At 33.1% G+C, this 24179-nt stretch overlaps 2 protein-coding genes and 1 long non-coding RNA gene across 3 annotated transcripts; 1 reads left to right on the top strand and 2 right to left on the bottom strand.

Moving 5' to 3' along the window:
- Positions 1-8441: 8441 nt before the first annotated feature.
- On the bottom strand, positions 8442-8933 carry LOC146887656 (uncharacterized). Its single transcript, XR_014993595.1, has 2 exons — positions 8799-8933; positions 8442-8705 (listed from the first exon to the last, which is right to left on the bottom strand). It is a non-coding gene; the product is annotated as an uncharacterized LOC146887656 (long non-coding RNA).
- A 2957-nt stretch (positions 8934-11890) lies between these two features.
- Positions 11891-14359, top strand: EMB975 (Tetratricopeptide repeat (TPR)-like superfamily protein). Its single transcript, XM_028060988.2, has one exon. The coding sequence runs from the start codon at positions 12149-12151 to the stop codon at positions 13598-13600; it is 1452 nt and encodes a 483-aa protein (XP_027916789.1). The 5' UTR covers positions 11891-12148; the 3' UTR covers positions 13601-14359.
- Positions 14360-18893: 4534 nt separating this feature from the next.
- LOC114176477 (Tetrapyrrole (Corrin/Porphyrin) Methylase) lies at positions 18894-21335 on the bottom strand. Its single transcript, XM_028061525.2, has 6 exons — positions 21019-21335; positions 20812-20936; positions 20499-20728; positions 19888-19927; positions 19627-19718; positions 18894-19346 (listed from the first exon to the last, which is right to left on the bottom strand). Exons 1-6 carry the CDS (start codon positions 21166-21168, stop codon positions 19159-19161), a joined length of 825 nt encoding a protein of 274 aa, XP_027917326.1. The 5' UTR covers positions 21169-21335; the 3' UTR covers positions 18894-19158.
- Between the last annotated feature and the right edge of the window lie 2844 nt (positions 21336-24179).

The following is a 24179-nucleotide window of genomic DNA, read 5'->3' as shown; positions in this document are numbered from 1 at the left end:
TAGTTTTCGGTGGCAAATTTCAAGATAATTGAAAATGAATTTGTAGAACTTCTACTTTAAAGCTTAATTGTTTCATATGATCAACTCATTATCCATATAACAAAAATATGAATACCTACACATTGAGGGTATTGTCAAAGTTTTCCTTAAAGAAGAATCTACACAAAAATAAATAAGGTAGAAAGGATGAAAAGCTAAAAGAAAATAGAAACTTTAACGATAATGAGAAATAGATCAATAAAACATGTCTTTTAAGTATTAACCATAACAAATGTTGCCATTGTGATAAAAGAGGGCATGCCAAAAAAAAATGGATATTGGCATAAAGGTAAACGAAGAAAAGAATTTTGAGGAATCAACCTCACATGTGTGTGTGACTTTATCAGCTTTTATCCAATTATTATTTGGTACCTCAATTTAAAATTTATACAATTATCATTTATTTATAAATATTAAACATTGAATATGTTCTTTTGATATTAAATATTGCTAATATCATTTTTCATTTTTCATGATTTTTATAAAAAATAATTAATTAATATTGTAAGGTAAGAAAACAAGTATGAAACAAAATTACACATGTTACTCGATAAAGAATGGGATGAAAGAAAAATTTTATACTGGTTGGATATAGAGATTGGTATGAAATTTTCTTTTGGAGATGTGGACTGGATGTTGAACATGTCCTCGTCGTGCTCTATTGTCATCCTTAGTTGTAAGTATCTCAAAAGATGGAGATATTTTGGTTAGCAAAGCAAGAAATAACTCAAATGATGAAAAATAGTTACATTATAAATGAATAATGAATTCAAGTACGAATTGGCACACGTCTTAAGATATTTGTGTTTATGGGAAATGATCTTACTTTAGATATTGATAAAATCGATTTAATGAAAATAAAAATGCATAACCATATTATACACAGTTCAATGATTATGACTAGTAGTGGCAAAAACAAAAAATATCATGACAAATCTTTATACATTTTTAACTGATATAAACATATAAAGATATTAAGTGTGATTAATAATAACAATTATATTAAAAAATAGTAATTATATAATAATAAATTAAGTTAATATTATAATAATTAGATTAGTTAAATCCAATTTCTTTCTTAAATGAAAGAAAAAGAATTATATATATATATATATATATATATATATATATATATATATATATATATATATATTACTCAATCTAATAATTTGTTGAGAGTGACAGTTTTCATAGTAATTTTTTTTCTTTGGAAAATGATGTAGTAACTCTTTTTTTTACTCCTTCCATTACTTCCTAAGGTGGTAGGCAAATGTAACCAAGTGAGGTTGCTTTTATTTTTATGCGTATTGATGCAGATGTGACTTTTATTTTTTTTATTAAAAATTCTTTTTAAGAAAGACATTGTGGCACAATGGGTGGGAATTGAAGGGACAAAAAAAGTTGTTCTCTTTGTGCAGAACACTCCACTCCACACAAAGAAAGGGGAAAGGAAGAAAGGATTTGTGTGTGACCAAATCTCTACCTATTTAAATCAACTACACTTCTTCAACGTCGTCTTCAAGTGAAATCGAAGAAAGGGTGAGGGAGAAGACGAACCTCGCGGAATCTCATTTTGTTGAAAGATTTCTTTTGTGATTGTAGCGAAGTTAGGGTTTTCAATGTTTTCCTTTATTCGATTCAACCCAATGATTGGCAAGTTGTGTTTTTTTTTTTCATTTTTGTAATACGCAAACACGTTGTTTTGTTTTTAAATCATTGTTGTGGGTTTTTGGGTTAAAGAAGTGAGATTTTGTTTTGTTGAATGTTGTTCATCCTCATTAGTATTAAGTGATTTGTTTTGAATTATTCAACTATATGTAATAGTACTAATAAAGTTTATAGCAGGTCAACAGTTAATATGTATGTGGTCATCAATTCACTAATATTGGTTTACATGTTCAAACCCTTACCACACAGACCACAAATAACTAATTATGTGCTAAATGTTGTTCACAAGTCAACACTTACTATTTCAATGATCTGCAATTAAAAATACCAGAGTTATAATGTTTGTCATGTTTTACTAATTATCCCATACCAAGTTAATATGTAATTTGTGATGTAGGACTTGTGGACCAATTATCCCATACCCAAATTGATGTTCTTTAAAATATTGACTCTAACCTCATACCAAATTTTGTCTGGATGTGCAAATTATTTAGAGTGGGTCAATACTAATTAGTTCTTTAGTCAGCATATAATGTTTACAGACATAAGAAGTATATCATGTTGGACTTGTGGATGAATTATCTCACACCAATTTTTATGATGTTGGATACGTTACATGTAGTAATTAAGGTGTTTTAATTCATTAAAGATGGGTACATATTAACACCCTTACTAAATACCACAGATTATGAGTGTGTGCAAAATGTGAAGCAAATGTCAACACTTAATAGTGAAATGATCAATATTTAAAATTTCCAGATTATCATGTTTATCATGTTTTACCAATTATCCAACACCTAGTTTGGTGAGGTTAAATCCGTAGAAAATATGTTAGTAAGGTTTATTAATTCAAGAATTGTGGGCTACATCTTCAAACCCTTAGTAAAGACCACGAATTGTGACGGTGTGCAAAATCTTTAGCGCAAGTCAGCACTTAATACTTGATTGGTAAACATTTACTATTGTGCCAGTTGATATTTATGTCATGTTGCACTTGTGCAGCAATTATTCCACAACTCATTTCATCATGTTCAATATCTTGCATTATATCTTATTGAATTTATGTGATTGACTATAAATGGGGTACATATTGTTGAAATGAATGTCCTGTTTGAGGTGTGGACTAATCTCATCAACATTTGTTGTTTGAGTGACAGTGAGTTACATGGATACCAAAGTGCACAAAATAAGTTTAATATCATAGATGTAGTACATTCTTCCAAACACATAGTGTCAAAAAATTAAAAGTACAAATTAACAACATAAACCCAAAAGTTAAAAATAAATAGCACAAAAATTAAAGACATTAAATAGTCATGAATTACATAAGTGATATATTATCCAAAACAAAAGATCCAACTTTGGAGCTCTCCCCAACCTCAAAACACGGAATATTGGCGGATGGAGGAACCATCCTATGTAGTATATCCTCCACATTGGCAGTGTTAGTAGGCTGCACGTTGGGCTGCACAAAGATGCACCAAAGTTAATCACCACATTCACAAGTTGTCATTGCTATAACATGAAAGTTCCAAAAATTGAATGATTCCACATGCTTGAAAAAAATGCAACAAAGGTCATCACTTGTCTGCACACAGGTCATCACCAAAAAATCAAATAGTTTTAATTAAAAAGTTCTCATGCCTTGACACAACTATCAAAAAATTCAAACAACTATCAAAAGAATTAATTGATTATATCACCCAATCCACAATATAACAAATCATAAATAAGACATAAAGTACATTGAATTCCATCATACATATATTAGTAATGGATCATAGATGACTGCAATTGGTACACATGCAGCAAAGGAAACAAGCACACTTATAACAGTTTAATGTTATAACAACAAAGTGCCAAATATTGAAAAATCCAACTTGCTTGTAAAAAATACACCACAGGTCATCACTTATGTGCACACAACTCATCACATAAAATCACACAGTACTAATGACCTTACAGCAAATTGATAATTCACGCATCTATCAAAATACTTGCTTTATCTAATGATGTAGTCCCAATATTTACAATTCCTAAAGTAACAGAGTAAGTGTATCGAAATGCATGAAACACATATCTTTAAACGATCACACATGACTGTAACTTGTACAAATGCACCTAAAGTGATCACCACATTAACAACTTCTTACTACTATAATATGAAAGTTTCAAAAATTGAGTGATTTCACATGCTTGCAAAAAATACACCACAAGTCATCATTTATGTGCACACAACTTATGACATAAAATCACATAATACTAATAACTTTATTCAGCAAAACCTAGTAATAGAATGTTTACATAACACATACCATATTCAATTTCATGAACGATCAATCATCATAGGAACCCAAAAAACTTAAACCCTATAATCAACATATGAAATGGAAAAAAATCAAAACTTTAAGTCTTTTAAACAATAAAAAGACCGTAAGGCAACAAATTGTAAAACAATGCTCCATACCTCCAATGTCACTCAACCATCATGCTTCTTTGAACTCAAACCTTTAAAAACAATCCCCAACACCCCAAAGCCAAAGGAAGAGGCACTTCACCTCACTAATTCAAGAAATCGCAATCAAATACAACAATTTCACATCTTCTCACTTTTGTGCTCTGTGCGACATAGAAACCACCTTCGTCAACAACATCTTCACCTCTTCTCCCTAACCTCGTTTCGTGCTCATCACGAGACCAATTGCCTTCGTCAACAAGAGCTTCAACGCTTCTTTCTAACCCTTTCAAGAGAATCCCAATAACAACTTCACTTCTTCTCCCTAACCCTCTCTCTTCAGTTTTCTCACTTCATTCTTTATATCCTTACAAACTTCACACAAAGGTTTTCGCTGAGGTCAAAAGAGAAGAAAAGTAACGTATGTACGCAAGAAATAAACATCCAAATTTTCAAAAAACTGAGAAATCTCTATTCACTTCCCACCTTTTCCTGCCACACTATTTTCTTAACATACAAAATTATTAAATATTTTCACGTCTGTTGGCCACGTCATAGACTCAGAGTGGGGTCAAAATTTAGATGTCAGACTAGTAGGAGACCCGTGCATACGCACGGGTCATGTTTTTTTGTTTTTAAAATTTGGTTATCTGGAAAAAAATGATTTTTATATTTTTATGTATAAATAAATGATTAGAAAAAAATATTTTGAAGAGTTCGATAGTTAATTTAATTATATGCACCGATTAGATTGATTTAAGGATATATTATTGATATAATTAGCTTAAATTAATTATTATTTTATGTTATGTTATTGTATATATATGATTTATTTTGATTTAAATGATTTTAAAGGATTGATTTGTTAATTTGAGTATATGTAATTATTACAACTATTAAGTAAATATAATTATGATATAATGAAGAATTAATTAGTTTGATGTACTATATTTAATTTTTTTAATTTTGGTTATATTTGTAATGTTATTGATTTAAAAGTTTATTAATTGTTGCTAAATTTAAATTTGATGTCATTAGTATTAAATTTGATATATAATGGCATTAAGATTTTAATTGTTGATTGAACCTATTAGTAGATATTTTATATTGTATCAGAAACGTTATTTTTTGGTTTAAATTAATATCATTCAATTCCAAATAAGATATTGATGGGAATATGAAAAGATGACGGCAAAAGGAATTATTGTTTGTCTTATCAACGTGTTCAGACTGCAGCTTATTATTCTAAAAGGTCAGGACGTTTGGAGTTGCAAGAGACATTTCCTTTAGTTTTTTTAAAAGGAGATTTGAAGACGGTAGGTTATTTTGTTCAGAAACGAAGAACAAAAATAGTCTTCCTCAGGAGTTACAGAAGCGTCCGACGATCGAATGTCTACCTCCAAGGCTTTTAGCTTCACCAATTTCTACCAAAACTCTGTCATGGTGATGGAACCCTTAGAGGTTAGTCTGTTTGCATGTTTGATTTTATTTATGTTTTGTGTGTTTGATGTATATAGTTAGCTTTTCGACAAAAGTTTTAATTTTTCTGTCATCCTTTGCTTCAACCATGTCTATTATATTTTATACAGTTCTTATTTTTAAGGATCGTTGTGGTTTTTTGTATGACAGAGTTTCTGGAGTTTGAAGAAGGATTTTATGAACAATGGGGGAAATCTCTACTGATTAGAGATGGCAAATAAACCCGTCCCAGTGGGTATTTCCCGAACCCGTCCTCGTTTTGACAGGAAATCCCCGCATTGACTAGATATGGGTATGGGTATGGAGAATCCCTGACTTTTTCATTTGGGTATGGGGATATACATATCCCCGCCATAATACTCATTCCCACCATATCTCCCTCATCGTTTAAATTATTAAAATATTCATAATTAATTAAGTAACCATATATATATATATATATATATATATATATATATATATATATATATATATATATATATATATATATATATATTCAATAGCATAAATTTAAGTATTTAATACGTGAGTATGTTTAATACTATCTATTTAAGTGTTTAATAGCATAAATTTTTCATTTACTAGGTAATATAAAAAAATCTTTACTTATTTTTATTAATTTTTGTTTCATTTGAAGAACTTTTTTGTTTCACTAAAACAATTATTTCTCAACTATTGAGTATATATGTTGATACTTGAAAAGCGTTCTTAGATGTCTAAGGTATTTTTCATCTTATCATAACCTTAATTATACATTTATTTTCCTTTGTGCAATTTCTTTCAACAGTTTATCAAATTGTTTCTAAGATACACATTTGTTAATTTTTTAATATTTTTATTTGTTGTTTATTTTATCATGTAGAATACTATTTCAGTATATTTTATCTAATTATTTTTTACTCTCTAGCTCATTATGTCAATCATACTGTATTTTTTTTTCACTATAATTGTATAAATAACTTTTATTTACTAAAATATCAAAATTTAATGTAACTACTATGAATATTTTTGTATCATCATCCAACATATATTGGAGTTCAAAAAATACAATATGTATGTTAAAATCTTATTATTATGTTTATTATTTGTTATTTGTGTCATTTTGATTGAGTGATGTATTATCATTTTTTATTAGTGTATAAAAAAAGAGATTCATTAGAGTTTAAAAAATTGAAGTCAACAAACATTTAACATATATTTTAATTTGAATGTTTGTTTTCCTTTAAATTTTTTTAAAAATATTTTTAAATTTTATCATTAATAAAATTTTATCATTAATGTTTAGGGTTTGCAAATTTAATAAATATTTTGGCTCTCATGAAATTTTATTTGGTATTATAATCTAAAATATAAACAATTATAATTTATTTCAAAGTATTTGATATCGAAGAAGCAATCATCCTCCTAATATTGAATATTTGACAATTTTATGTTTCCTTTATCGTAATTTTTTATTAGTTTATAAAAAATAATTAAAATTTATATTGAAGTAATAAGGAAACGGGTACGGGTATGGATAGGAGATTATACCCGTTACCCGGTGGGGATGGGGATGGGATAAAAGTTTAATACCTGTTGGGTTTGGGATGGGAATGGGGATGAATTTTTTTTACGGGGGTGGGTATGGGATAGCGAAACCCGTCCCCGCCTCGCCCCGTTGCCATCCCCTACTACTGATAGTGATGGAGGCGTGGCTTAGGATCGTCAGGCCAGTTGATGGAATCATGCCCAAGACCTTTAGAGAGCGATCTCGGATTAACTTCAGATCGTAGAATAGGAACTCTTTTATAATTTTTGTAATGTTTTTGTTTGGGTTTTATCAGACCTTTAGTTGTGTTGGGCCTTTTGGTGTTTCGGCCCATAGTATATAAGCCCTTGTGAGACACATTTGTACCCAGATTTTGAGTTATATGAAAATTTAAGTTTTCTCTCAAGTCTCGAGGTTCTCCTCAGAACCACCGATCTTTATCTTTGAATCTCCGATTCAAAGTGGCGGATCTTCCTCACTTATCTTGGAATCTCCTCCAAGTGGCGTGAATTCCTCCCGTTCCGCAACTCCATTGATTCGGCGTCCTCCATCTTCCCCTTCGTCGATTTTCGTTCTAGGGTTTTTGCACCCATTTCTGTCCAAGACGTTTTTTCATCCCCAAATCTGAGACAATCCTTCATCATCTGGTAATCAGAGCTCGGTTCGTAGTTTTTTTTGAGTTTTCGTTTCGGATTTTCAGGTTTTTCCTTCTAAAGTAGGTCGTGGTGCGTTCTTTTGTTGTTTTGTTTTGTGGGTTTGATCATTCTTCGTTTTGTGCTCTTTTAAAAGGCAAAAAAGTGGTTTTTCATGAGTAGGGTTCGAATTGCATCCATCAATCTGTTCACGTACGTTCCACTTGAGCTAAATATTGTCCGACATGTCTATTCAAATGTGGAAGAACATTAGGGTGCTTTTGGTTGTTCCATCGGATTCATGAGCTAGAAGTGTGGAAGTGTTCACGAATTTTAGTTGCTGGTTGGTTTCACTAGTTCGTGGTAGATTGCCCAAAGTGTGGGTGTTACCATTAGAATTGGCTCAACTGGAGACAAATTCGTCAATGAAATTTGATGCATAGCACGTGTTTGTGGATTTGGTTCAGTGGGAGATTTTGCAAGATCACTCGGGAATCTTTTATTTTTATTGATTTTGAAAAAAGTTGTAAACCCATACGGGTATCTATTTTATAACATTCTGGTTTTGAGAATTGTGGATTTTAGTACTCTTTATTTATTTAATAAAGTTTAAATTTCTCGCGTTTTAGGAAATGAGGTATTATTAAATGCGACGTTATTACTTATTTTCTTTATTTTATTAAAAATTAGTAATATCTGGACGGGATGTTACACTTGCAATGGGTTGTGGTCGTATAGACGTTGCTCCTATAAACAACAGCTTAAATGGATGCTCACAAACTCTATATTGAGCTCTGTTCTTCAACAGTTTAAAGTTATGCATTATGTAACTTTCACCCTCTTTTAGCTTGTCTTCCCAAACACCCATATCTTCCTTCTTAATCATTGCAACAATAAGATCACTCTGAAGAACAAATTAACACATATATGGTTAAATATAGTTGTCATCTTATAAAATAAAATATAGAACATGCTAAAATATGGTACTTTACATTACCTTTTGATCCATCAGAACCATTTCCATACTTCGTTTGGAATCCCATGACTCAACATACCACAAATCTATGATTCTGATAGCAAGTTTCAACGTTTCTCTTCTTCCATCAATATCCTTGATCATATCAAATTTTTTTGCCATCTAATACATGACAATAAATTAGGTGTTAAGTTTCAACCAACGACACAACGACTTCAAATAAATAAACGAAAAATAAACAAAACACAAAATCAAGGTACGAATCATCTTCAACAAAATAACAACAAAATAAAGCGCAAAAAAATAAAAATAAAAACTTTAGTCAACAAATAATGTGCATACAACTGAAAAAGACTTTCAATAAGTACTAAACAAAAGGAACACTGTAACGTCCCATTTAATTATTAAGCGAAATTAAAGGAAAACGTCACACAATATAAGTACAGTAGCGTAGTCCCGGGGGCTTTAACACAACCCCGACAAAACTCGGGCACACCACGATGCCAAAGGAAAGCTGAATACGAATACGACATGGAGTGTAGCGTAGAAATACAGGAAGAGATACATGGGCCATAGCCCTAAATAAAACACAAAGAAAACTCCAGCCCAGATGGCTAAGCAGCGGAATCACCATTCGCTTGTTGACCATGAGAACCTCGCCCATCTGCTCCCATCAACCAAGTTGATGATCATCGCAAGGAAAAACAGCCACATACAACACAACCATGCAACGAAACGGGTAAGCTGGAGCCAACAACATATTCATCATGCAATCAAATATATTTTCATCATCTCATATCCACATAGCAACCAAACATGTTATGACTCTTCATTCAATACACTACGACTCGACTCGACTCATCCGGATACGTATAACTTAGTCGGATTCAGCGGATGCTTGCACTTGTGGTGGATACCTCTGCTCGACCCTGAGCTGCTCGATCCCTGAGCTATGTAATACAAGTGTTATGATGAATCAAAATCTCTCCCACCACAAGGTTAGCCCTTAATGAATTTCAGGCCTCCTGCTACTCTCACCACAGGAGTCAGTCCGCTCTAAGTGAGACTAACTAGCCCCTTAGAGTGTCGGGATACAGTCCTTGCCTTGAATCCTTACTTAGTTATACAGATGGGGCACCACCATGGACACCCACTAACAGGGGCCATGGGATTACGTCCCGACCACTGAAGCGCAGCCCCGAAAGTCTCACCTAGAGACCCTAAGGACTTATGCACTGACACATACAGGACACAACCGCACAACCAAAATGATATTCACTACGCATGTATATGTTAATTGTACCGACCTTTAAGTCTACGCCTTTCATGTTCCAGGCTCAACACATTTCATCTCATCATGAACCATTCATGTACCAAGGACTTCCAATTCGTATCGTTATCATGCCTCTTTCATACCAACCCTTTCAATACAATCTCATGACAAACTCATGTCAACCCTTTATACATAATTCACAACTTGCATTTCTCTATCATACTCACACATACCAAGCCTTTAACACAGATACTCAAAACCAAGCCAACATTATCCATACAAAACCAAGAAAAACCTCCCACATTACACTGTCTCGCCCAGCACCTCGCTTAGGCTGGAGGGTCTCGCTCAGGCGAGACGTGTTCGCTCAGGCGAGCCTCCCCCTCGCCTAGGCGAGAGCACAAAAGTAGGAGCATGAGCAACGCGGGATCTCGCTTAAGCGAGATCCCTCTCGCCTGGGCGAGTTGCCTGCTCGCTCAAAAGTTGAGCGAGTCGCCCGGGCGACTTTTCGTGCAGAGGCCCTAGGCTAGCTCCCTGTTTCATCTCGCCTAGGCGAGATTGACTCGCTTGGGCGAGATTAGCAGGTCTCGCCACTGTCCCCCACTGCCACAGCCATGTTTTCCGACCAAACAATACATGCAAAGTACTTTCACACATCCAATCGACAGATCCAGCCATACAATCAACAAATAACGCATAACAGTTCCAAAAAGACTCGAAACTAGAACCCTAACTTCCCGTACCTGGAAAAAGGCTAACAGTTGGGTTTTTGGGCACGAACAAGGACCACAGCAGCTCCTAGAGCCCGATTCGCAACTAGAACAGTGGATGAAACGAGATTATAAAAAAGTCTCCACTATTACTGTGAAAGCTATACGAAACAGAGGCGGTAAGGGTTAAAGGTACTTACGTGAGCAGAACAAGGGCCAAGCCAAGCGTGAATCTGAAGAACGTCGGAACCCTAGCAGAAGTGAAAGGCGGCTGCGGCTCTAAGACAAGGACAACAGCTTTTCTGAAATGGTAAAGAATACTAGGTTTAGGGCAGACCTAAAGACTACATATGTTGGGCCAGCCTTAGGCCCACTTACAAGGGCAGCCCACTAACTTTAGGGCAGAAAAGCTAAAAGATTTTTAATGGGCCTTACAAACACAATAATGAACAAATAAAAAAACTACAAAAAAAATAAAAACTTCTTTTGAACAAAAACATCAGAACGTCTTCTAAAAACGTTGAACAAATAATATCTGGAAAAAAAGGAAACTTCTATAAACGCCTTTTAAAAGATACTACAGCATGATGACGAAGAAGAAAAACCATGGATAAAGAAGAAAGATGCATGAAGAACAATAAACAGTAAATAGAAAATAATTAACTTTTAATAAAAAAAAATAAAGGATCAACAACAACGATCAATAGAGAAAAAGTAGTTAAGAAGTTAAGAAAATGAACTTACGGAGAAAAAGAAAGAAATGAAGAAGGAGGAGAAATAGAGAAGAAGGAGGAACGGAGAAGAAAATTACCTCGAGAAGAAGGACGCAACTAACTTGGCTTTGAGAAGAAGGATTTTGAAATTTGACAGCAAATGTCTATCAAACCATTTAACACACTGCACCACCAAACACTACAACAGAAAAATGACCAAAATACCATTACTCTAACACACATGTTAATGAAGGAGAATATCCAAGTTCAGTAACTTCATTATCCTAACATTTTTGGTACAATAATAATTTTAGAAGGAGATTCTATTTACTTATTTACTAATTTACTGATTGTACTTTTAAATATTTTAAATTAAATAGACTAAAATTTTTAATTCCCTAAAAAACCATAGGAATATTACAGAAAGTCAGTTCGTGCCACCGTCAGCCCCCAGCCACGTAAAATCAACCCTACAATCAGAAACACGCTCCGCAACCTCCATTCACAGAACAGAAGACCACCGCACCACCACGCGACCACCACCGTGCGACCACTCCACTGCTAGCTCGAGCGCGAGTCGCGAACGCAGAGAACAGGTGTACAGAGGCGTGCGCTAATGAGAGAGAAGCTAAAACGAATCGCGACTGCCACATTTTTAATTCGTGCTAGTGAATAATGTACTGCACCTTTTCATTTCCCTGTGTTTATTTTGTTCCGGTGGGAAGAATTTGTTGCAACTACAGAAGAGTCACTTTAGCAGCACATTCGAAAAGAAGAAGACCCCCACCAAAGGATAATCGGTATCGACCACATCCTAAGCAACCTCCAGAATTTGGTGTTAATTTGTTCTTGAAGAAGCCTAGCACCACCTCTAAACCAACTGAGGATGATTTTGATATCGTTGAAGAGAATGATGAAGAGGAGGATGAAAATATTGGTGTTGTTTGGGAATCAGATGAGATTGAAGCCATCTCATCACTTTTCCAAGGTAGAATTCCGCAAAAGCCTGGAAAATTACATCGAGAAAGGCCTCTTCCTCTTCCAGCTCCCTACAAGCTCCGACCTTTGGGACTACCCAAACCAAAAGCACAAGTAAAATTGACAGCTCCAGCTGTGGTTTCTTCACGGGCTTCTATGGCTAAGAAAGTGTACAAAAGCCCGAGTTTCCTAGTTGGTCTGGCAAGAGAAATGAGTAGACTTGGTCCAGCTGAAGATGTATCTAAAGTTCTTGGAAAGTGGGTGCAGTTCCTGAGGAAAGGGTCCTTGTCATTGACAATAAGGGAATTAGGTCATATGGGATTCCCTGAGAGAGCTCTGCAAACATTCTTATGGGCACAAAATCAACCTCATCTCTTCCCGGATGATTGGATTCTGGCCTCAACTGTTGAGGTCTTGGCTAGGAACCATGAGTTAAGAATTCCATTCAATATTGACCAGTATACTGGTCTGGCAAGTCGTGCTGTGTTGGAGGCAATGATCAAGGGTTTTATAAAAGGAGGGAATCTTAGACTTGCGTGGAAGGTTCTAATAGTTGCCAGAAGGGATAAAAGAATGTTGGATTCTAGCATTTATGCGAAGTTAATATTAGAACTTGGAAAGAACCCTGACAGACACAGGCATGTATTGCCCTTGTTGGATGAACTTGGAGAACGAGATGAATTGAATTTAAGCCAGCAAGATTGTACTGCTATAATGAAAGTATGTGTTAAGATGGGGAAATTTGAAGTAGTTGAGAGCCTGTTTAGTTGGTTCAAGCAGTCTACCTATCAACCAAGCGTAGTTATGTTCACATCTGTTATTCACAGCCGTTACACAGAGAAGAAATACAGAGAGGCATTGGCTGTAGTTTGGGAGATGGAGTCTTCTAATTGCCTTTTTGACCTTCCTGCTTATCGTGTGGTAATAAAACTGTTTGTTGCTCTGAATGATCTATCTAGGGCCATGAGATATTTTTCAAAACTTAAAGAAGCTGGATTTTCTCCCACTTTTGGCTTATACAAGGATATGCTTCAAATTTACATGGCCTCTGGGAGGACTGCAAAATGCAAAGAGATCTGCAAGGAGGCTGAAATAGCAGGTTTCAAGCTAGATAAATATCTGGTGTCACAGATAAATGAAAATTTGTAGACTTGAAGAATCCTGGAAGCATTGTCATTGTTTTGCAAATTGTAAATCCCTCTGTCTAATATAGTGAATTATTTCTGCATTGAGATTAAACATTCGGAATGTTTAAGATAATATAGGAGAATTTGAAAATTATAAGTTGCTTTTCATCTGTCGTTGTATGAATCCTTCAAGTAAACAACGCGTTCAAATTAATTGCTGGACACTGTGCATATGGCATCAGCAAACCAACTATCATAACAAGCTTCAGAACCAAAACAGAACCTACATGAACAACGCCTTGTTTGGCTAAATTGTCTGCATTTGGACTTCCTTCCCCAAGAGTGTGTTGGAAGTTAAGGTTCCAATCATGAGATATGAGCCTTCTGATGTTATCCAGCAAAGGTGCACAAGGATGAGCAGGATCAGCATTTAATACCTTATGAGCACAGGACATTTTTATCTAACGAAATAGGTTTAGAATTTAAGATTGGGCATTATTATCTCCAATTGACCAATTCTTGTTTATTAGTTATTGCAGGGAATATTTGAAGTCAATATCACCTCTCTCTAACTTCCAAAATTGTTGTGTGCTTTTCCACGTATTTTCTTTTGAGTCCATGCATCCTCCCACCAAGATTACAGTTTCAATATCAATGCAAGTGTAAAATTTACATGATTAATGTTTTATTTGTATGACTTTTTATTTGCTGTCCTGATCCTGTTAACTGCTATTTTTTGGAATAATTTCTGTTTATGTTAAAAAAACATGCTATGTATGAATTGTTATTTGTTGTCCTGATCCTGTCAACTCAGTTCTACATGATGTTGGAAAAAAAAATTGGATGCAAAGGAAGCAGAGATTAATCAAATGCAAGCAATATCACATGTAAGTTAGACAATAATAGCTTTTGGTAGCAAGAATATCAGAATAACAAGCGAAAGGTTCTTTACATCAATAGATGAGTTGACATTTTTACATCAATGGAACTTGAAACCAAGTGACATAGTTTTCCGTTGAATTTTGAATCTGCTTCTATATGTCTATGGTGCAGGAGAAGCAAAGACACGCTGATATGGTTGACTATGACGAGATCTGATTGTTGTGTCCAAAATAGTTAATTTGTAGTTCATATATCAATGTCATGTCCCACTTAATCTCATTGAGAAATTGTTACATTAAGTTTTATTCATGTGGTGCTAATATGATTGTTACCAATGAATCTGCTAATTGTGTGTTTTTCTTTAAACTATTTACTCTTGACTATTATTTTTGTTATTTCAATTGGTATCATTAATTCATTACTTTCCTAAATTTATTAAATATTTTCTCCAACCATTGCAAAATACTGAAAAGTAAAGTAATATTGTATGAAATGACATTAGTCTGAGAAATCTGGAAATCTCCGTTTCCATGTATTCGATGAGAGGTGTGGCAAACGGTACAGAATGAGGAAACAAAATGTGTAGAAGGATTTTGTTATATTTTTCAAGGTGCAAGTAGATTTTCAAGGTAAGCTTATTTGGTCAAGTGACTTTAATCAAAGAAGGCCTAAATCATTTCAAAGATGCACATTCATTGACCAGTTATGAAGAGAAAAGATGCAAGTTCTGTAATGTTCATTCTCATAAGTGCATACACACAAACAAAATATGGTCCAAATCTCACTCAAGGGTCAATCATTGTCAAAACTGATTATGTACTGATTCTTTCATGTAAAAATCACTCAAATCATCAATTGCAACTGTAAAAACATTACTAAAAAGCTACACACTCAAATTAGCAACCCTATCAGTCATCTACAATTTGCAACTAAATCTAGTACAGTGGTTAAATAAGCAAATCTGTAAAAATCATTACAAAAACAGAAACTAAGATAGTCCAACAAGTTTAAAATGACTAAACTAAGCTAAAGAAAAGATCAAATACCTAAATTTACCTAAAACTCAAAATTTCATTACTCAAAACCTAAAATAGCACTCTAAAACAAGGTAAAAACTAAAAACTGCACGAAGCTGTAAAAGAACTATCTAAACAAGTTTCAAATGGTAAAAGAAAACTAAAATTAAAAGCAAAAATCTGCATAAGACTCAAAATTTGACTATCTAAGACCTAAAATAACAAGCTAGACTAGGCTAAACAAGCTAAAACTAAGAACTGGACTAAACTAATAAAGGGAACCGTCCTGCAACTATCTAAACACATTCTAAATGGTATAAGAAAGACAAAATCTAGGCCAAGAGTCGAAAACAGCAACACAGTCTGATATATGCAAAACCTAAAAGTACACCACTTAACAGGAAAACTAACTCTAATACTATACTATAATGACTCAATAAATGCCTAAGCTATCTAAACAGAAAGATCACTATCTGAATAATAAATGATCACTAGAAACTAGGCTAACTACTACTAACAGCATACTGCAAAAATTCACCATAAAAACCTAAGAAAAGCATACTAAACTAGCCTAAAAACTAAAACTGTACTTAATCAGAAAAGTAGAATGCAATGCAGCTGTCCAAACAAATTTTAAATGGTAAAAGGAAGCTAAAAATAAAATTAAAAACTAGATTTACTAAAAGAATCTAAATATCACTGTTAAGAACCTAAAACATATGCTAAAACTAAGCTTAAATCTGAAACTGTACTATACTACTAATGGAAAAAGTAAAAGAGCATCCTGGACTAGTTTAAAATGATAAACGTAAGATAAGAACTATGCTAGTTACTTAAAACAGAAAAGAAATACTACATCTGACTATTAAAATCTGAAAATGCACTAAAACTAATAAAAATGAACTAAAAAAATGCACTAAATCTAATGTCTACTCTTAACACTACCAAAACAGTAAAATAACTATGCCAACAAATTCTAATTCATCAAACTAACCTAAAACTACCCTTATCTACTCAAGAAAATAAAAACTGCAAAACATAACTATGTGAACCTAGAAATACACTTCAAACTACACTATTTAGTAACTAAAGTAAGCATAAGACAGAAACAGACCTCTAATACTACTAAAATTAACCAAATCTTTATTTAGACAGTTTAGAAATGATCAAACAAAACCAAATATACAAGAATCTACTAAAGTAAAACAGAAACTTGAAATTTAACTATACTCCTAAAATTTCGTACTAAATCAGAACAGAACAAGGTTAAAGCTAGACATTAACAAAAGAACTAATCTAAAAAAATTACTGTTAAAACTGCAAAAGAAACTAAAGAAACTATCTAAATCAGAACTAACTTTTAAAATACAAAAGAAAGCCTAACCAACACTACTCATAGAAGTTAAAGCAGCAAAATAAAATTAAAATTCTGTTTGCAACCTTGGTAGCCTAGTTGAATCAATTTGGTGCATAAAATGCTGATTTCATAGTTAAATCCATAATGCTGTCATTGACAGATTTAGATGTTATTCATGATCATACGCATAACATCCATGTTTAGCATACAGCTTTCATATTCTAACATCATTTGGTACTTGTTCAATTTCACACATTACATTTTGTATAGCATGGTTACATCACAAGAAATCTGAGTTTACAGTTCATACGTAGGCTGTCACGAAGGTTACTGCCACCCTTAGGATCAAGAAGTGATTTTAGATTCTGTGCATTTCTTACATGATTAAATGTCATCTCATCTCATTATTCTAGATGTGTAGGAACCATTGCATCTGCAGTTTATCTCCATTCATAGTATTTTTTTTTTCATTCTGCATCGGATAGCATTTTGGACAGAATTTATGTGGAATCTTCATATCTGCATCACGTTTTGTAAATCTGTAAAATTCAGGTTTCAGCAATAGGTTTTTAGCCATGCATACATTCATTGCTTTTAGCTTGCATTATCCATTCATAGATATCACTTTAAACTTGTTCCAATCACTGCATGTGTATTTTCTGGATAAGCATTATAAGAAAGCAGATTTGGTCTTAAACATGTGTACATGTGCTGTCAAATCTGCTAGTTTTAGGTTCACATGCATGATTTAGAGTTCTTGCATTCCATTTAGCGTTATAACTGCATAATACTCATTATTAGGATAAATTAGACTTGTTACATGCATTACATCATAAATTTCTGCATTTTAGTTCCCTTGTGTACTTGCATCATCTAGATTCTGAAAATAACCATTCTGCATCATTTTAGGCATTCTTGCAGAGAATATTTGAAGTGAATATCACCTCTCTCTAACTCCCCAAATTTGTTGTGTGCTTTCCCACGTATTTTCTTTTGAGTCCATGCATCCTCCCTCCAAGATTACAGTTTCAACATCAATGGAGAGTGTAAAACTTACATGATTAATGTTTTATGTGTATGACTTTTATTTGCTGTCCCTCGATCCTGTTAACTGTTATTTTTTGGAATCATTTCTGTTTATTATGAATTTTTATTTGTTGTCCTGATCCTGTCAACTCAGTTCTACATGATGTTGGAAGAAAAATTGCATGCATAGGAAGCAGAGATTAATCAAATTCAAGCAATATCTCAGGTAAGTTAGACAAGAATAGCTTCTGATGGCAAGAATATCAGAATAACAAGCGAAAGGCTCTTTACATCAATAGATGAGTTGTCAATTTTACATCAATGGAACTTGGAACCAAGTCACATAGTTTTTCCATGAAATTTGTTTCTGCTTCTATATGTCTATGGTACGGGAGAAGCAAAACGACACTCTGATATGGTTGACTAGGAGGAGATCTGATGGTTGTGTCCAAAACAGTTAAGTTGTAGTTCATATGTCGATGTTATGTGCCACTTAATCTCATTGAGAAATTGTTACACATGAAGTTTTATTCATGTGATAAGTGTGGAATCTGCTAACAAGGTGCTAATGTGTTTTTTTAAACTAACTATTTACAATTGACCATTATTTGTTATTTCAGTCGGTATCGGTATCATTAATTCATTCTTCTCCTAAATTTATCAAATATTTTCTCTTACCATTGCCTTAAAAGATAAAATAATTTTATATTACTTCAATTTAAATTTAACTTATTTGTGTTCCAAAGTTTATGGAAGTTATATTTTTCAGAATTTGAAGTTAATTCATTCATTGTTCGAATACTTGCCACTACCAGGTTACACTTTATTTAGCATAATTTTGTTCACAAAAAGAAACAATTTTATAATGGTATCCTTATCGTTATAGGTCGAATTTAAGAAACAAAATAAATCAATAGAAATACTCATAACACGAGTTGTTATAGAAACCAAAAATATCAACAGCAAACTAGGCTATGCAGAACATCACAAACCAAATTATTTAACAAACTAAGCAAAGACTAGAACATAGGATCTGATAGAAAGCAAAATAACATAGGTACCAATTTCAATTGGATATATAGTTACAACTGAGAAAATAATCACTTTTCGGGGGCTGAATACATTTCAAGACCCATAAACTCTCCATCCACCAATAAATTTTAGTTAACTTTTTTTAGCCTTGATTAGAAACCAAAAAGTTGTACATAAAGAGCAAAAACACAAGGGCTCCTTCAACAAAAAAAAAAAAAAAAGTAAGTCCCTTTTGCTAAATTAAACTGGTCCTGCTGTGATAAGTATCTATGTCCTGCATCTGTAAAAATCCAGCATCTCTTCCTCCACAGGATGGGTATTGCCAGCTATGACAAGGCAATGTAAAGGTGCTCCAAAATCAATTAACTGTAACTGCTTCATTGTTCCAGCTACTATCATCTGATCTTCACTACCAAGCCGTGCAAGCCCAACACACTCGGTATCCTCAGTATAGGCTACAAGGCAAAGAGGGGAAGGAATTGATAAATTCTCCAGATTAGAAATTGTTATACTATTTCACCTTCACAAATACGCAGCCAAGAGAGCAGATTACAAAAGCATGGCAACTTATGAATGTATGTGGGAATGGGAATGGATTCAAACATTCAAGAAGTAATAAGGTATCCAGCCCAAAGTTCAAAGGTCTAAAAATATTTGAAATTAATGCAATCAAGAAGCAAATAATTTACAGTTGAAATTTATCAAAACTACTAGTGTAAATGCTTAGAAACTCACCACATTCTTCACGATCTTGCACAATCTCCAAAAGCTGCTCAATGGCTGTGTTTATCGTCATATATCTGGGTGGTTCATAGGCTTTTTTCCCTCTGAAATAACCACAATAAAAAGGATACATGAAACATACAAAGAAAAGCCTCAAAATAAATAATTTAATGAATGTCATGATACCACCAGAACATCACAATTACTGACAGAACTTCAGCAATACCTACGCGAGTAACAGGAGAAAAAAAAATTACTATTTTGAAAACCAACCTGCACAAAGATTCCAGTGTGGGCTCCTTCACGCGAATATCTGTAACCACACCAAATGGAAATTATATTAGCTCTCTCAATAAACAAAAAGGAAGAACCTTTAATGTCCTTAACTTCAGATGGTACAATCTTTTTGAACATATTATTGAATAAAAAAACAAACTATTACGCTAACTATCTTTTAGATATTTACGCCACACTCTAGGCTTTAACAATACATTCCAAGAAGCAGAAGATAACAAGTTTAGTAAAAGAGTTTTTGAGTTCACTAATCAGCAATGAAGGAAAAAGCACTCACAACATAATCACACTGTTTCATATAGTACCTGCCGAATCAGACTATAATGCATTAGAGCGTGATGTAAGTACAAGAGTAGACATCAGGTTCATTATATCTACAGAAATAAACTAATACAAATATAAATAAAACAAAATAAGTTTCTACATAAACTAAAATTAGCTCATACATTTATTAAAAACTAACTTATTAGGAAGCTAGCAGGAGCAAGTTTCAAACTTAATTGAAGTTTTCTTCTTATTTTCTTCCCTCACAAGCGTTTACAGAGAAGATTATCCCAGCAAATTCTAAAGCACAGATAACAGATAGTAACCTAACAAGCAAAGAGTGTGCAGTCCCATGAGTCGGTTTCTCTGAATCTTTTCATAGAAGCTATCAGGTCTCCATGTCTCGGTAAAAAAAGGTATAGAAACAGTCTCCCCATATCGGTAAAGTTGCAGACCACAAATTCCAATAGCATTCATCACAGACGCATTGTGCACTATTTTGACTTCAATTCCCATCTTCTTGGCTCGAACAACAAGATCAGTGTGAGTGGTAGCCCTGGGAAAAAAACACCAAATCAATCAAACTGTGAATAATATGATGGAAGAAAATGTTGCATTGAAAAGAAAGTAATAGCATACCCAAAAGGGTCCCCAACGACGAGAAAAGCAACGTGGTCATGCTGAGCTTCTGCAAGAATTTCATGGGCCTTTTCTTCTACCATTTCTCTGTCGGCAAGAATAATGGGTTTACCGTATAGTTTTTCCTAAGAAGATGAAAAGAGTGAAATTTGAAGGAGTGGGAAAGAATAATGGGATGAGAAAGGAATGGGAGATAAAAGATGGTACCAAGTTGGAGATGCCATTGGTGGAGAGACCAAAGGAGAGGAGGGAAGTGTAAGCTTCCATATAAACCTTGTGGCACTTCTTCACAGCTTCCAAACCCTTCAAAGTGATATCTTGTTCATCACCCAATCCTAAACCAATTATGTATAACATTTTTGTTCTCCAAGCTTGGATCTTTGCTTCTGAAATTGGAAAAAACACTAACTTTACAGCGAGGGATGAGTCTGAGAGGAAGAAAAGAGTGTGGTCGTGTTGCAGGGGTGACGACTCCTAGGTTTTCTCAACTCCAAGTGGGGGAGAGGGAAACTGCAGTCTCTTTAATTCTTACACTTCCTAAAAAAAAATCTTAAAGAATACCTAATTCAAAATGGTCAAAATAATTAAATTATTTCAAAAATTAATTATTCAGTTTCACTGGAAAAAGAAAAAAAAGGATTTTGCTTCGTAATATTAATTTAAATAGATAAACTTCGTTAAAATATATACATAATTTAGTATGAATTTTGTTTAAGTGTTAATTTTCTATTGGTATTAGAAAAATTAAATTTGTAAAATAAATTAATGACACTAAACACGTATATTTTTTTAAGTATTAAAATCTTATTTAATTTATGTTATAAATACTATAATGAAATATTCCTAAAACATAATTGATGTTACTTTATTAATTAAAAATATATTTTACATTTTCCATAATTAAAATGTTAAATGTACAACTTAATTATTTTGAATATTTTAATTATAACTATAAAAAATTAATTAAACTAAATCTACACTAGACTAGTTCGATTTTACTATGATAAAAGTCTTTTTGTTAATCATAACATTGTATTGTAGTTTTTGTACCTGTAAGTTTAGTTGTTGGTGTCTAGATTTTTCCATGCTCGTTTAAATATATACTTGTCCTGTATTATTTCTTGGTTGTCTTGCTTCATAATATGAAAAACTAAGGGCAAAGTTAATACAAATGATGTTTCTACAACTTATCTTGATGCTTTTTCTTTGAACTGGATTATGAACCTTCTGGATGACAGAAAAATGTTTTACAACGAGGATTGAGTACGGTTAGAAAGTAATCTTCGGTGTGAAAAGAAAATAGAACTAGTAGAGAATTAAGAGGAAGAAAATTGATTCTTGATATTCATGTCAGGGTTCAATGAATGCCCTGTATATAGGGAACAAGAAGATATAAAGAATGAAAATGAGCGTAACAGAAAAACAGAGTTGATACGAACTATATATCAAACTAACAGATTTTAAAATAAAATATATTTAACAGAAATCTATAATCAATAACATTTAGTTTTGACGTCAAAAGCAAAATCAATAACGTTGAAAGATAAAAACCTCTTTGGAGGGGAGTGGATATGTTCTTAGTTGCTTACATAACTTTGTTAAGCATATCACAAACATACTTTGTTTGATAAAAAAAGGAGAGATATTTTACCCCAATGTCCAAAAAATATTCAAGATCACTAAGTTGTTTGAGAGAAAAACCAAAATGTAGTTTATAAATAAGAAATTGCAATAGTGAAGTAGAGGTGCTAGTGAAAATTATCTCATCTACATGAATAGAGTTAGCAACAATTTTAAGTATTAATAAAGACGTTCACATTTGAACAAACCCAAAACTAATCGGAATATAAGTCGGTTAGTCATAACCGGCTTTTGGAACATGTTTTAAGTCATATATAGAAATTTAAAGTTTACAAACAATAAGGACATTAGTATTTTGATACTATACATTTTGTTTACTACCATTTAATATTATTTTTTATTATTATTCATTTTTTCTCTCTTCTATAAATATAATATAATAGTTAACTTTTGTTAAGACTACTTTATCTTATAAAAGTTGTTAAATAGTCGTCAAAACCTTTTTCCATGCTATAATTTGAAGACTAAAGGGTTGAGCCATGTAAACATCTTTTTTGTAGAATGTAATTTAAGAAAGCATTATAGATACCAATATGTTACATGGACCAATTATTTATAAGAGCTAAAGTGAGAATCAATTAAACACTAATAGGCTTTACAACTAGAAAGAAAGTCTAAAAAATGTCATGCCCAATTTTTTTATGAAATCCTTAGTCATTAAATGAGTTTTATACTTGTTAATAGTATCGTCTGAGTTTTCTTTAATGTGAAACACTCATTTGAAACCTATTGCAGATCATCCAAGAGGAAGAGCATCGAAAGATCATGTATGATTAACCATTAAAGCATCATATTCAACTTGCATTGGCACCAAGGAGAAGATGGTAAGTCTTACTTGACGGTAGATGGTTATACAACAATGAGAAATGAAGTAGGAAATCATCATGGTTTAACCATACCAATTTTGGAATGTGTTTGGATAGGAGATGAAGAAACAATAGGAACTGAAAGGCTGTAATTAAAGGATTAAACATAATAGAAGCATTAACAATGGAAAATTATTGAGTAGCATGTTGAGTGCGAGAGTTGACAATAGAGGGAATTATTCCAAGAAGAAAATATTGGGAGGGTTTAGATCCTAAAAAAAAGATCTTGCCATTTGAATTAAGACATTTGTATCCTTTATGACATGAGAAATGACCTAGGAATGTATACGCAATTGAACGAAATTGCAAATTGCAGTTTATTGGTATTATAGGGAGAGTATGGAGATAACAAACACGACTAAATATTTTGAAGAAATTATAGTTGATATATTTGTGAAAGAGGGTGATATGTGGTATAGAATGAGACAATAAAAGAAGGAAGTATGTTAATAATGTAAACAGTTGATGTAGGATTATTTTGTTCCTTTTAGAAGATTAATGAATATGGTGATGTTTGATTAAGAAAACCAAGAAAATCCCCACTGGATATTAAGATAGCAAGCTATCTAGATGTAAAGGTTTTTTTCCAAGGTTCTAGAGAGGAGGAGAATGGATTGATGGAGAGTAAGAAACTGAAAGGAAAAGCATATAATAGAAACAATAAAAACCAAGAAGAGTAAAGAAACTTAAAATGAAAAGCAATGGAAAGGGGAGGAATGGAGGATTCACGCCACTACAAGGCTAGACTAGAAGAAGTCATGGCAACCTTGAAGATGAGTGGTGTATGCCGCCACTTGCCAAGGCAAGATAAGGCTTGAAAGAACTCCACTCCCTAAGGAGGAATGCTCTCACAAAAGGTTG

Source organism: Vigna unguiculata, chromosome 3 (assembly GCF_037176805.1).
Source record: "Vigna unguiculata cultivar grain cowpea cultivar isolate G323 ecotype 2 chromosome 3, ASM3717680v1, whole genome shotgun sequence".
Classification (NCBI taxonomy): domain Eukaryota; kingdom Viridiplantae; phylum Streptophyta; class Magnoliopsida; order Fabales; family Fabaceae; genus Vigna; species Vigna unguiculata.
This window is presented reverse-complemented; position numbering and strand designations above follow the sequence as displayed.

Coding starts and splice junctions, on each gene's coding strand:
- EMB975 (XM_028060988.2), top strand. CDS start 12,149: ATGTACTGCACCTTTTCATTTCCCTGTGTTTATTTTGTTCCGGTGGGA.
- LOC114176477 (XM_028061525.2), bottom strand. CDS start 21,168: ATGTTATACATAATTGGTTTAGGATTGGGTGATGAACAAGATATCACT. Junction 20,937..21,018: donor CCAATGGCATCTCCAACTTG/GTACCATCTTTT, acceptor TCATCTTCTTAG/GAAAAACTATACGGTAAACC. Junction 20,729..20,811: donor GTCGTTGGGGACCCTTTTGG/GTATGCTATTAC, acceptor TTTTTTTCCCAG/GGCTACCACTCACACTGATC.